This window comes from Mobula birostris, chromosome 27 (assembly GCF_030028105.1).
Source record: "Mobula birostris isolate sMobBir1 chromosome 27, sMobBir1.hap1, whole genome shotgun sequence".
In the NCBI taxonomy this organism is placed as follows: Eukaryota; Metazoa; Chordata; class Chondrichthyes; order Myliobatiformes; family Myliobatidae; genus Mobula; species Mobula birostris.
The window spans coordinates 5,567,295-5,582,349 of record NC_092396.1 but is presented as its reverse complement, the minus strand read 5'-3'; the positions used below and the strand labels follow the sequence as shown (position 1 = coordinate 5,582,349).

Sequence of the window (15,055 nt, the reverse complement as noted above, 5' to 3'; positions counted from 1 at the left end):
CACCGAGTGAAACAGCTCCTGATGCAAAGATTAAAACAAAAAAAGGTCAATCACAAACAAGTAAAAGGTTAGAGTCCACAACTCATGAGAAACGGGTGGCCTGAAAATAAAAAGAATCTCGAGCGCATCGGATGTGGTGCGAACTGTGGAAGCTGAGGGTAAGCAGAGTGTGGTGAGACTGAGCCCTAAGTACACACCCCACTGCGTTAAACAGAAGCATGTCACCTTGAAAAGGCAGCTGGAGACAAAGAAAAGCATGCAGAACACGGCCACCAATTGAAATGGCAAACATCTTTTGTGGAGGAAGGAAGGAAGCGTCAGGCAACACGAGCCTCAGAGAGAGGGGCGCTAAAGCATTCTGCCGCCTTCCAGACCCACAGGATGTGGGTTCCTACAGTGCACACAGCAAGAAACCGCACCACGCAGTCGTCAACAGTGTCCGGCTGCTGCAGCACATACCAAAGGCGAAGCTGACCGCTGGCGTTAACAGCAGCGAGACACCTACGCCTACTGCCTCCGCTCTCTGTTGGTCAACTTCGCCCTGATACCATAAGACATGGGAGCAAAATCAGCCCCTTCGGACCAACGAGTCTACTCAGAATCAGATTTAATATCACTGGCATATGTCATGAAATATGTTGTTTTGTCGCAGCAGGACATCAATAAATCACAATAAACTACAAATTACAGTGCAGAATAAGTAATGAAAAAGACAGCAAAAAGTAGTGTACATGGGTTCACTGCCCATCCAGAAATCGGATGATGGAGGGGAAGAAGTTGTGTGTACCTTTTCCTTGATGGTAGTAATGAGAAGAGGACTGATTTATTACCCTCTCAAGCCCCATTCTCCTGCCTTCTCCCCATAACCTTTGCCAGGCACACTTACTAATCAGGAACCCATCAACTTCTGCTTTAAATATACCCAATTACTTGGCCTCCAAAGCCATCCCTGGCAATGAATTCCACAGATTTGCTACCATCCGCCTAAAGAAATTCCCCCTCATCTCTGGTTTGTTCTAAGGCCGAGCGCTCTGGTCCCAGGTTCCCCCACTACAGGAAATATCCTCTCTACGACCACCCGATCGAACCTGTTCCATGCTCTGACCTTCCAAACCTCTCACTTCGGCACCCTTCCCCTCATTAGCACTCCCACAATAGTTGTAAGCTGAAGTAGGGTTGGGCTATGCAGAATGAGAAATCTTTGACGGTGGGTACACGATCCCAGGTTCAAACCTTCCAGCTGAAACCAGAGGGGGGGGAAAAAACAGATTATTAATAGTGACAAATTTTTGGGATCACGAGAAACCCCTTCATGACCACATGCACTCCTAACTCGTGTAACACACTTCTAAAGATTAGCTCCTTGGAGTCAGAGGCACAGTATTCTGGTAAACACTCTGTCGCCATGTGTTTACCAGAAGTGATCAGGCACGAACATCTGCCTGGATAGTGTCACGGCAATACACCAGTTAGAGGATAGAGCAGTACAGCAAGAAAAAGGATTAGCTGTACATCAAAACATACAGTGAGATAAATCATTTGCGTCAACGACCGACACTGTCTGAGGATGTGCCAAGGGCAGCCCGCAAGGGTCACAATGCTTCCAACACCAACATAGCATACCTACAACTATTCTTAAAATCGTACGTCTTTAGAAAGTGGGAGGAGACTCTCATGATCACAGGGAGAACATACAAACTCCTTACAGACAGAGGTGAGGAATGGGACAGGTTGAGGTCACGGGGAGAACGTACAACTCCTTACAGACAGCAGTGAGGAATGGGACAGGTTGAGGTCACGGGGAGAACGTACAACTCCTTACAGACAGCGGTGAGAAACTGGACAGGTTGCTGGCATTATAAACCGTTACACTAACTGCTTTGCTATTGTGCCTCCCACTTACTCAACTGTACGTCTTTGTACGGTGGGAGGAAACCCAAGTGGTCACTGGGAGAACGTACAAACTCCTCACAGGCAACGCTGAATCAGGGTCACTGACTCTGTAAAGCACTCGCTAACCGCTTCACTACCGTGCCACCCAATAACACACAGAATATAAATTGTTAAAAAAAAGGGATGGTGCAGTAGCATAGCGGTCACCATAACGACAGCACAGCGCCACCACTGTCTGTAAGGAGGTTGTACGTTCTCCCTGTGACCGTGTGGGTTTCCACCCAGTGCTCCGGTTTCCTCCCAGTCCAAGGACGTAAGGGTTAGTAGGACAGCGTGTGTCCAATAGGCCAGAAGGGCCAGTTACCGTGTTATATCTCTAAACAAAATAAAATGTATACAACTATAAGAAATAGTGAAAAAAATTGAATTGAATTGACTTTATTTCTTACATCCTTCACATATATGAGTAAAAATCTTTACATTACGTCTCCATCTTAATGTGCAATGTACAATTTATAGTAATTTGTAATAAATAGTATGTACAACAGAACAGTCAATATAGCATAAATCTGTCTGACGGCCTGGTGGAAGAAGCTGTCCCGAAGCCTGTTGGTCCTGGCTTTAACGCTGCGGTACCGTTTCCTGGATAGTAGCAGCTGGAACAGTTTGTGGTTGGGGTGACTCAGGGCCCCAATGATCCTTTGGCCCCTTTTTACGCATCTGTCATTGTAAATGTCCTCAATAGTGGGAAGTTCACGTCTACAGATGCGCTGGGCTGTCCGCACCACTCTGTAGAGCCCTGAGATTGAGTGGAGTATAGTTCCCACACCAGGCAGTGATGCAACCAGTCAGGATGCTCTCAATCGTACCCCTGTACAAAGTTCTTAGGATCTGGGGACCTATGCCAAACTTCTTCAACCGTCTGAGGTGAAAGAGGCACTGTTGTGCTTTTTTCACCACTCAGCCTGTGTGAGCAAACTACATGAGATTCTCGGTGATGCATACGCCGAGGAACTTAAAAGCTTGCAGTGAGGTCTGTACAAAAGTGAGACCTCACTGCAAAAAAACAAAAAATAGGAAGAGCATCCTTTTTCAAGGATCTTTGGAAATCTCAACCCTAGAGAACTGGAGCATCTGAATCACTTTCAGGAAAGGTGAAGGAAGTGCAGCAGCTCAAATGTAATGTAAAGGAATGAGGAACAGACGCGAGGAACCGAATGGCCCCCTGCCACGCCCAGTTCTGACAAAACCACAGATGTGGAGCTGGATTAGTCTGCAGTGCTGGTCCAAGATGAATCATGGCCAAGTTGGAACGTGGACAGGATCCAGCAAGCTGCAATCTCCACTGAGTTCCGGAGAGCAGCGCAAGCCAATACCTTCGGGGTATAACATACTGCAACTGAAGTGTACTGTGCAGAAACAGTCGCCAAAAGCATTGCAACGCACACTGCAGCTCCCCACCAGCTCCTTAAGGCTGAACAATAGATGCAGTCTGACCACATATCTGGGTTAAACAACGCAGTGGCCACTTTAGTGCAACCTGCTGCTGTCTTCTGCTGCTACAGCCCGTTCAGTTCAATGCTCCTCTGCACACCACTGTTGTAACGTGTGGTTATTTGAGTTACTGTCACCTTCCTGTCAGCTTGAACCAGTCTGGCCATTCCCCTCTGACCTCTCTCACTAACAAGGCGTTTTCGCTCACAGAACTGCTGCTCGCTGGATGTTTTTTTTTTCGTTTTTCGCACCATTCCTAGATCCCAGGAGATCAGCGGTTTCTGAGATTCCAAAACAACGCTGTCGGACACCAACAATCATTCCATGATCAAAGTCACCTGGATCATAATTCTTCTCCATTCTGACGTTTGGTCTGAACAACAACTGAACCTCTTGACCATGTCTGCATGCTTTTATGCACTGAGTTGCTGCCATGTGATTGGCTGATTAGATAGTTGTATTAATGAGCAGGTGTACCTGATAAAGTGGCCACTGAACGTATAAATAAAACCACCCACTTATTTTAGAAGTTCAAATACTCCCCCTCCCACAATGATATCCTGCTCTGCTATTGCATTGTTGTGACCAGTAGTGGCTGCAAAATATTACAGTACTGTGCAAAAGCCTTAGGTGTGTGTGTATATATAGATAGCTAGGGTGATCAAGACTTTTGCACAGTCCTGTATTTGTTAACATGGAGCAGAGAGTGAGTTTGTAACTCTGGTGGGAGCAAAGGATGTTAGGAATGGCGAGGGTGGAGTGCCATGGGAGGGGTTGTGGGACAGGTGGCAGAGAAGGAGTGCCAGGTCGGGGTGGGGGGGCACGGGTACAGACACATCCAGCCCTGAGACACCAGGCAAGATTATTTGATTCCAAACAACTGACTTATTGATTGTGACAGAATATCTCTCTGATGCTTCCCACTCCCTCCCCTCTCCCTTCCCCAACCATGATTCCCCCCCATCCCTGCCCCCTCCCACTCTCAGGGTCATGAAATTTGTTTTTTTTTGGTTGCAGCGGTGCAGTACAATACATAAAATTACTACAGTACTATATTTTCAGTGGTTGACAGTCTTACTGGTAGATGAACAAGCATGGCTGTGAGGAGAGTTACGTGGTACTTAGACAGGGTCCACAAGTCCCCTCAGCAGCAAAGCCAATGACCAGGACCAAAGTTTTAAAGCTATTACCCAGTCATACAGCACGAAATCCATCCATTCAGCCCAACAGGCCCAGACCTGTCTATACTTCCTGCTGCCTCACTAAAGCAGTCAACATAATCAGGGATCCAGCACATTAAGATTTTCTTTCTTCTCCCCTCTCCCATCAAGCAGAAGATACAAAACTCTGAAAGCACATACCACCATGCTCAAGGGCAGCTCCCTACTACCACACTGTCATAAGACTATTAAATAGTTCCCCAGTAAATGAATTGGACTCTTAACTTCACCATCTACCATGTTATGACCTTGTAACTTTATCGTTACCTGCTGTGCACTCTCTCTGCACATTTTATTCTGCAACAGCAATGGAAGGAAAGAAACGGTCGACGTTCAAATCCTCAACAGTCCTGAAGAAGGGTCTCGGCCCGAAACGTCGACTGGTTACTTATTTCCATAGATACCGCCTGACGTGTGGAATTCCTCCAGCATTTTGTGTGTGTTACTCTGGATTTCCAGCATCTGCAGAATCTCTTGCGTTTGCACTTTACTCTGCATTGTTATTGTTTTTCCTTGTTCTACCTCAGTGCACTGTGTAATGATCTGATCTGTACGAACAGTATAACATACAAGCTTTTCACTGTATCTTCCTACATCTGACCATAATAAATATTTCAATACCTATCAGATTAATTTGTTTAAACACACTTTGATGGCATCACATTGGTAGTGATGTTTAACAACTTATAATCGTCTTAGGAGATTCTTCTCATGCTGGAAATCCAGAGCGACACACACAAAATACTTCAGGATCTCAGCAGGTCAGGCAGCATCTGTGGAGAAGAATATGCAGTCGACATTTCAGGCCGAGACCCTTCATCAAGACAATAATAGTCTCGGCTAAGAAACTCAATTAATTCTTTTCCCAGGGTCTGGGAATCAAGAACTGGAGGTTGCAGATTTAAGGTGAGAGGGGAGAGATCCAAAAGGATCCTGAGGACCTTTTCACCCGGAGAGTAGCTCAAATATGGAATGAGCTGACAGAGGAAGGAGTTGAGGCAGGTACATCAACAATATTTAAAAGACACTTGGACAAGAACATTGAAAAACTTCACACCAGCTTAAAAGTTTCTTCACCCAGGAATTAATCTGATCAATCGTTCTAGTTAGCCCCCCTCATACCTCCTCTCTATTACCTCAGTCACTGCACAGTAAACACTAAACCAATTTTTATAATGCTCCCACAAGGAAATCTGCAGATGCTGGAATTTCAAGCAACACACATAAAAGTTGCTGATGAACGCAGCAGGCCAGGCAGCATCTCTAGGAAGAGGTACAGTCGATGTTTCGGGCCAAGACCCGTGTGTTGCTTTTATAATGCTGTTTACATTGTAAACACATGCTGGTATTTATGTATTTGTGCACATTGTATTCCACATCTTACATCTAACTAACATCCAGGCAAGTGGGAAGAGCTTCGATGGGCATTGTTGGATTGGACTTTATGACTGTTATTTTATTTAGAGATCCAGCTTGGAACAAGCCATTCCAGCCTAATCCACCAACTACTCTAACACTAGCTTAATCACAGGACAATTTAGAACCTCCAATTAACCAACTAACCAGAACGTCTTTGGACTGTGGGAGGAAACCACAGCACGCAGAGGAAACCCACACAATTGCGGGAAGAATGCACAAACTTTTTACAGAGGACGCTGGGTTTGAACTCTGAACTCCGTAATGCCCTGAGCTGTAATAGCGTCATACTAACCCCTACGCTACTGTGGCAACCCTTGTAGATTAACTTTCTTATACTTGTTTGCATTTTTGTATAATTACTTATATACATATAATTGTTCACTGTGTTTTTAATGTTTGCAGTTGTTTTTGTATCTTTCTGGAAAATTCCTAGTTTTAGTGGTGGGTATCGCATTACTTGAATAGGGACAGTCTTTTTGATAGATTTAACCAATGGAATTTGAATAGAATATGTGCCATTAGCAATCTGGTATAAGAGGACCAAAATACATTGATTTCTTCTCTTTAGCCTCTCTTCTTCCGCTTGCCACTAAACTTTGCTTTTGCTCTTCACTTTCGGTTGTGGCGGGGACCAGGCTCTCACGCCTTGTGGTCACAGGTTGCAGACCTTCAGGGAAGGAAGCCAATGTGCGAAAGAGGTGGTTGGGAGCTAGCACCCAACGGTGCTGCTCTCCAGTGTTTGCTCAGTGGAAGACCAAGTGGATTACGTCTATCTGCAGCTGCACCATCAGTCTACAAGCCATGACACTCGGGGACTTGGGCCATATATATTTCTTTGCAACACTATGTTTTTTTTCTGCTATCATAACTGTGTGCTGTGTGTGACAGCTGGTTCTGTGTTTTGCACTTTGGCTGCAGAAGAACACTGTTTCAGTTGACTGTGTTCATGTGTAAGGTCAAATGACAATTAAACTTCATCTTGAAATTGATGCATCTCCCTTCATTTTTTTGTTCATGTGGTGCTTAATAAAAATGGCTGTAAGCAACAGGCTTTAGGCTGCTTTTTTGACTTCTGAAGAACCGTGGGTAGCAAAAACATCAGGATCCATCAGCAAGCCAAATGGCCTGTTTCTAAGCCACATGACTTTATCAGTCAGAATCAGAGTTCAGCCTTACCTCGAGCAGGAAGGGGGTCACGGGGATGAAGGTCTTGGTGCAGTCGGAGAGCAGCGTCAGAGCACGAACACAGTGCAATCGAAGGGGATAGTACCGAGGAGTGGGTAGCAACCTGAAAAAAAAAGGTCGAAGCATAAAACTAACTTCTGCTCTCCACCAGTCTCTCTCTAATCCATGTGCACATCCTCCTGAATAGGAAAAACAGACCTGCAACATCAGCCAATACACTCAGTGGCCACTTCATTACATACACTTGCTCGTTAATGCAAATATCTCATCAGTCAATCATCTGGCAGCAACTCAATACATAAAAGCATGCAGACATGGTCAAGAGGTTCAGTTGTTGCTCAGACCAAACATCAGAACGGGGAAGACAAGTGATCCAAGTGACTTTGACTGTGGAATGATTGTTGGTGCCAGATGGGGTGGTTTGAGTACCTCAGGTACTGATGATCTCCTGGGAATTTCATGCACTACAGACTCCAGTGTCTTGTTAATGAGAGATCAGAGGAGAATGGCCAGACTGCTTCAAGCTGACAGTAACTCAAATAACCACATGCTACAACAGTGGTGTGCAGGAATGCACAACACATCAAACCTTGAAGTTTTTGGGCTACAGCAGCAGAAAACAACGAACATACACATAATGGGAGCCTTATTAGGCATAGGTGGTACCCAATAAAATGGCCAGAGTATATACAGGACAGTAACAACACAAAGTGCTGCAGGGACACAGCCGGTCAGGCAGCGCCTATGGCGAGGAATAAACAGTCGATGTTTCCGGCCGAGACCCTTCAGCCATGCTGGCCGAGTTCCTCCAGCATTTTGTGTGCGTTACTCTGGATTTCCAGCATCCGCAGAACCTCTTGTGTTTATGGTTTGCCACTCAAATCCTCCATGATTCTTTTCAGTGGGTAAAGACCCAAGCTACTCAACGCTCCCTCAGGTCACACCCCATCCGCGGATGTGGCACAAGGAGTCTTCTCCAAACTGGCTCCCATTCTGTACGGGGAAAAGCAACAAAGTGCCACCAGCCCTGGTTGGGGGACAGGGAACAAAGCAGGCCAGGGCGCATCTACAGTATTGGGCAAAATTCCGAGACACGTACGTATAGATAGGGTGCCTAAGACTTATGCACAGTACTGTATATTGGTTAAAATAGGAAGGTGGTAGGGAAACTGAAATAAGACTACTTCCGTTCCCATTCTGATGTGTCACTCCATGGCCTCCTCTTGTGCCACAAAGAGGCCACCCTCAGGGTGGAGGAGCAATGCCTTATACTCCATCTGAGTAGCCTCCAACCTGATGGCGTGAGTATCGATTTCTCCATCCGGTAAAACCCCCGCTCTGGCCCCTTACCCCTTCTCACCTGCCTATCACCACCCCCTGGGTCCCCTCCTACTTCCATTTCTCCTATGCTCCACTCTACTCTTCAGATTCCTTCTTCTAAAGCCCTTTACCTTTCCTACCCACTTGATTTCACCCATCACCTTCTAGTTATCCTCCCTCCCTCCCCCACCTTTTTAGTCTGGTGTCTTCTCCCCTCCTTTCCAGTCCTGGTGAAGGGTCTCGACCCGAAACATCGATTGTTTATTCCCCTCTATAGGTGCTGCCTGACCTGCTGAGTTCCTCCAGCATTTTCTGTGTTCTTGCAGAAATAAGAGCGCTTAGCTTTGTATTATTAGCTCAGTAGTATTAAGTGATACTTGGTAACTGGAAAGACATGATACCCAGTACCGTGCAAAAGTCTTAGGCACCCTAGCTATATATGTGTCTAAGACCTTTGCGTAGTCGTGCATGGAGAGTAACGTTCAGAGTAAATTCATTATCAAAGTACGTATTTGTCACCAAATAGCACCCTGAGATTCATTTTCTTGCAGACATTCTCAGAAGAACAAAGAAATACAATAGAATCAATGAAAGACTACACATAAAGACTGAGAAACAACCAACATGTAAATACAAAAAAATAAATAAATAGCAAATACAAAACATTCTTCATGAGGAATTCATCAGGTGTTAGGGTTATTATCTAGTGGACTTGGCGGGTAAGGTGCAACCCCCAAGTGTTGCCACACATTCCGACACTTACACAGTATGCCCACCACTTTCAAAGAACAGCAACCTGTGTATCAGTTAACCATTCAACCAGTTTGCTAACCCTCGTTCATCTCTTCCTTTGCTTTCTTCCACAGACAATGTTTCATCTAATTGCTTTTTACAGCTGCACAAACCAATCTTTGCTCTGAGCAGGAAATTTTTACATGGTCTGGAAACTGCGTGGCACTGTAAATGTTTTTTTGTGTGATGTGATTTTTCAATTTTCATTCTAACTATTCAAAGAATGCATACTTCTGATTTCATTTATAAATAAAAGTGTATGATGAAATACAGTGCAACAAAGAACATCTGTCATGTTTCGTAAATTTCTAAACTTAGACGGCGTTGGCATTCAGCAGGCCGACTTCCATTCTGTGTTTATTGTTACAATTTGCAGCAGTTGTTGTAAGTTGAAATACTGACAATGTAAATAGAGTATGGTTAAGCTCTAAAATGTTTCAAAGGTTATGGTAAGTTCATTATTGAGAAAATTTATGGATTATGTTCATTAACACAATTAGAGGGTATTTTACAATTATATTAACATTGATTTCAAAATTATATTGGCATAATTTCAAAATCATATTAACATTATTAAAGAAAATTCCATCTGTGCGGCAACAAAGGTTATGTGTGCAGGAACATTTTAGTTGATACGCGGCACAGCTTCAAGTGAACTATGCCCACAGTCCACCCTCCTCTCCTTTCAGCATTCTTGATATTGATTTTGATCATGATACTCAAGGTAGGTCTCGACATAAACACAAGGATTAAGGAAGCCTGACAGCTCAGCAGTACAGAAAGTTAGCATGCATACACAGTAAGTAATTACAAAGGCAAATGCAAAGTTGACCTTTATTTCAACATGAAAGGAACATAAGGAGCAGAGGACAGGAAATTGGGTCACCGTCAGGCGAGGGAAGAGGAAAGGGCGGGCAGAGCAGGGTTCCCCTGTGGCCATTCACCTCAACAACAAGTATACTGCATTGGATACTGTTGGGGGGGATGACTTACCTGGGACTAGCTGCAGTAGCCGGATCTCTGGCACTGAGTCTGGCTCTGCAGTGCAGAAGGGAGGGGGGAGAAAGAGGAGAGCGGTAGTGATAGGGGACTCGATAGTTAGAGGTGCAGATAGAAGGTTCTGTGGTCGTGACAGAGAATCCAGGATGGTTTGTTGCCTCCCAGGTGCCAGGGTCAAGGATGTCTCTGATCGATTGCATGACATTCTGAAGTGGGAAGGTGACCAGCCAGATGTCGTGGTGCACATCGGTACCAATGACATAGCAAGGAAGAGTGAAGAGGTCCTGGACAGTGAGTATAGAGAGCTTGGTAGGAAGTTGAAAAGCAGGACCTCAAGGGTGGTAATCTCAGGATTGCTACCTGTGCTAGGTGCCAGTGAGGGTAGAAATAGGATGCTCTGGAGGAGGAACAAGTGGCTGAGGAACTGGTGTAGGGGGCAGGGTTTCAGATTTCAGGATCATTGGGACCTCTTCTGGGGCAGGTGGGACCTGTACAAGAGAGATGGGTTACACTTGAACCACAGGGGGACCAATATCCTTTCAGGGAGGTTTGTTAGTGCTATTGGGGAGGCTTTAAACTAGATTTGCAGGGGGATGGGAACCAGAGTGCCAGAGCTGACAGTGTGGCTGGGGTGAAAATAAATGATGTTGAAGGTTTAAGCAAATCCGCTGATAGAAAGGTTGTGAGTGGTGGTAAAAATCTTCTGAGGTGTATATATTTCAATGTTAGGAGTATTCCGGGGAAGGCGGATGAGTTGAGGGCGTGGATTGACACGTGGAATTATGATGTTGTAGCAATTAGTGAAACTTGGCTACAGGAGGGGCAGGACTGGCAGCTTAATATTCCAGGGTTCCGATGTTTCAGATGTGATCGGGGCAGAGGAATGAAAGGTGGGGGAGTAGCATTGCCTGTTAGGGAAAATATTACAGCAGTGCTCAGGCAGGACAGATTAGAGGGCTTGTCTACTGAGTCCTTATGGGTGGATCTGAGAAACAGGAAAGGTATGACCACATTAGTGGGATTGTATTACAGACCACCCAATAGTCAAGGAGACTTGGAAGAGCAAATCTGCAGAGAGGTAGCAGGCAACTGCAGGAAACATAAAGTTGTGGTGGTAGGGGATTTTAATTTTCCATACATTGATTGGGACTCCCATACTGTTAGGGGTCTAGATGGTTTAGAGTTTGTAAAATGTGTTCAGGAAAGTTTTCTAAATCAATATATAGAGGGACCAACTAGAGGGGATGCAATATTGGATCTCCTGTTAGGTAACGAATTAGGGCAAGTGACGCAAGTCTGTGTAGGGGAGCACTTTGGTTCCAGTGATCATAACACCATTAGTTTCAATTTGATCATGGACAAGGATAGATCTGGTCCTAGGGTTGAGGTTCTGAACTGGAAGAAGGCCAAATTTGAAGAAATGAGAAGGGATCTAAAAAGCGTGGATTGGGACAGGTTGTTCTCTGGCAAAGATGTGATCGGTAGGTGGGAAGCCTTCAAACGGGAAATTTTGAGAGTGCAGAGTTTGTATGCTCCTGTCAGGATTAAAGGCAAATTGAATAGGAATAAGGAACCTTGGTTCTCAAGGGATATTGCAACCCTGATAAAGAAGAAGAGGGAGTTGTATGAAATGTATAGGAAACAGGGGGCAAATCAGGTGCTTGAGGAGTATAAGAAGTGCAAGAAAATACTTAAGAAAGAAATCAGGAGGGCTAAAAGAAGACATGAGGTTGCCTTGGCAGTCAAAGTGAAGGATAATCCAAAGAGCTTTTACAAGTATATTAAGAGCAAAAGTATTGTAAGGGATAAAATTGGTCCTCTTGAAGATCAGAGTGGTTGGCTTTGTGCGGAACCAAAGGAAATGGGGGAGATCTTAAATAGGTTTTTTGCGTCTGTATTTACTAAGGAAGCTGGCATGAAATCTATGGAATTGAGGGAATCAAGTAGTGAGACCATGGAAACTACAGATTAAAAAGGAGGAGGTGCTTGCTGTCTTGAGGAAAATTAAAGTGGATAAATCCCCGGGACCTGACAGAGTGTTCCCTCGGACCTTGAAGGAGACTAGTGTTGAAATTGCAGGGGCCTTGGCAGAAATATTTAAAATGTCGCTGTCTACGGGTGAAGTGCCGGAGGATTGGAGAGTGGCTCATGTTGTTCCGTTGTTTAAAAAAGGATCGAAAAGTAATCCGGGAAATTATAGGCCCGTGAGTTTAACGTCAGTAGTAGGTAAGTTATTGGAGGGAGTACTAAGAGACAGAATCTACAAGCATTTGGATAGACAGGGGCTTATTAGGGAGAGTCAACATCGCTTTGTGCATGGTAGGTCATGTTTGACCAATCTGTTGGAGTTTTTCGAGGAGGTTACCAGGAAAGTGGATGAAGGGAAGGCAGTGGATATTGTCTACATGAACTTCAGTAAGGCCTTTGACAAGGTCCCGCATGGGAGGTTAGTTAGGAAAATTCAGTCGCTAGGTATATATGGAGAGGTGGTAAATTGGATTAGACATTGGCTCGATGGAAGAAGCCAGAGAGTGGTGGTAGAGAATTGCTTCTCTGAGTGGAGGCCTGTGACTAGTGGTGTGCCACAGGGATCAGTGCTGGGTCCATTGTTATTTGTCATCTATATCAATAATCTGGATGATAATGTGGTAAATTGGATCAGCAAGTTTGCTGATGATACAAAGATTGGAGGTGTAGTAAACAGTGAGGAAGGTTTTCAGAGCCTGCAGAGGGACTTGGACCAGCTGGAAAAATGGGCTGAAAAATGGCAGATGGAGTTTAATACTGACAAGTGTGAGGTATTGCACGTTGGAAGGACAAACCAACGTAGAACATACAGGGTTAATGGTAAGGCACTGAGGAGTGCAGTGGAACAGAGGGATCTGGGAATACAGATACAAAATTCCCTAAAAGTGTCGTCACAGGTAGATAGGGTCGTAAAGAGAGCTTTTGGTACATTGGCCTTTATTAATCGAAGTATTGAGTATAAGAGCTGGAATGTTATGATGAGGTTGTATAAGGCATTGGTGAGGCCGAATCTGGAGTATTGTGTTCAGTTTTGGTCACCAAATTACAGGAAGGATATAAATAAGGTTGAAAGAGTGCAGAGAAGGTTTACAAGGATGTTGCCGGGACTTGAGAAACTGAGTTACAGAGAAAGGTTGAATAGGTTAGGACTTTATTCCCTGGAGCGTAGAAGAATGAGGGGAGATTTGATAGAGGTATATAAAATTATGATGGGTATAGATAGAGTGAATGCAAGCAGGCCTTTTCCACTGAGGCAAGGGGAGAAAAAAACCAGAGGACATGGGTTAAGGGTGAGGGGGGAAAAGTTTAAAGGGAACATTAGGGGGGGCTTCTTCACACAGAGAGTGGTGGGAGTATGGAACGAGCTGCCAGACGAGGTGGTAAATGCGGGTTCTTTTGTAACATTTAAGAATAAATTGGACAGATACATGGATGGGAGGTGTATGGAGGGATATAGTCTGTGTGCAAGTCAGTGGGACTAGGCAGAAAATGGTTCGGCACAGCCAAGAAGGGCCAAAAGGCCTGTTTCTGTGCTGTGGTTTCTATGGTTTCTATGAGAGGGGCAAATTCTTGTTACAATTGTACAGACATGAAGATTATTTCAGATTTCCAGTAGCTACAAGAGAAAATCTTGGCCCGAAACGTTGACTGTATTCCCTTCCATCCAGGCCACTGGGATGCATCTTACTGCTGCCATTGGGCAGGACCACCAGGAGCCTTAGATCACACACCACCAGATTCAGGAAGAGTTACTAACCAAAAACCATCAGGCTCCTGAACCATCATGGGCAAAGCCTTCCTCACCAATGAATAAATCTACAATAACCCCCACCATCCAGGCCATGCTCTCTTCTCACTGCTGCCATTGGGCAGGAGGTACAGCAGCCTTACATCCCACACCACCAGGTTCAGGAACAGTTATTATCCTTCAACTATCAGGCTCTTGAATTAGCAAAGATAACTTCACTCACCTCAACACTGACCTGATTCCAGAACCTACTTTCTCTTTCTATGCAAGATAACATAATGAACTAAAAGATTTTCCATCTCACGTTCACGCTAAGTAAGATGGCGGCCAATGTGATTTTAGCTGCAGTATCCATCCATCACCTTGCCTGTTCTCTGTAGCTCTCCATTCTGTCACATTCCAAAAATCTATCTTTAGCACTAGTCACACGGCGCTCTTGCATATGAGTATTCATCTGTAAAAGTCTTTGTACAACAGCACAGAGTCGCCTTGGGGAGGGCAGGGGGAAGACAGTCTGTGCGGCTGCTATACTTAATCAGATCTGCTATGCTTAATCAGATCAGCAGTTGCCCTTGTCACCAGGTTAAGTGCAGCTATCCACACAAAACTCCATGGAAGTCAGCAACAGTAGAACTTTATTACCCAGACTCTGAAAGACTTATCCATACAGCGCCACGTTGCTCTGTAGCAAATGGATTAATTGCAAGTCTTATGATACCATACAATTACCCACACACAAATTTGTAATGGGCAAGTGAACGACAAATAGTGATCTCCATGGTCAGGAGATGCATTAGCATCCATCATTATTATATCTTTTGTTGCATGTCGTGTTCTGACTAACACACCACAGCAAGTTCCTAAACATGTAAACACCATTATCATCATCATCATCGTGCCGTGTCGTGTGACGTGAGTGATCACGGTCTCATGATCATCGTCGTTTCGGCAAATTTTT

General features: G+C 44.7%; 1 protein-coding gene across 2 annotated transcripts in view; it reads right to left on the bottom strand.

The window, feature by feature from the left end:
* Positions 1–15,055, bottom strand: part of noc2l (NOC2-like nucleolar associated transcriptional repressor) — a 169,353-nt gene that overhangs the window by 97,660 nt on the left and 56,638 nt on the right. For both annotated transcript variants that reach the window (XM_072245051.1, XM_072245052.1), the window contains exon 12: positions 7,203–7,314. In XM_072245051.1, the coding sequence (XP_072101152.1) occupies positions 7,203–7,314 (112 nt within the window). The remainder of the gene's footprint in view (positions 1–7,202; positions 7,315–15,055) is intronic.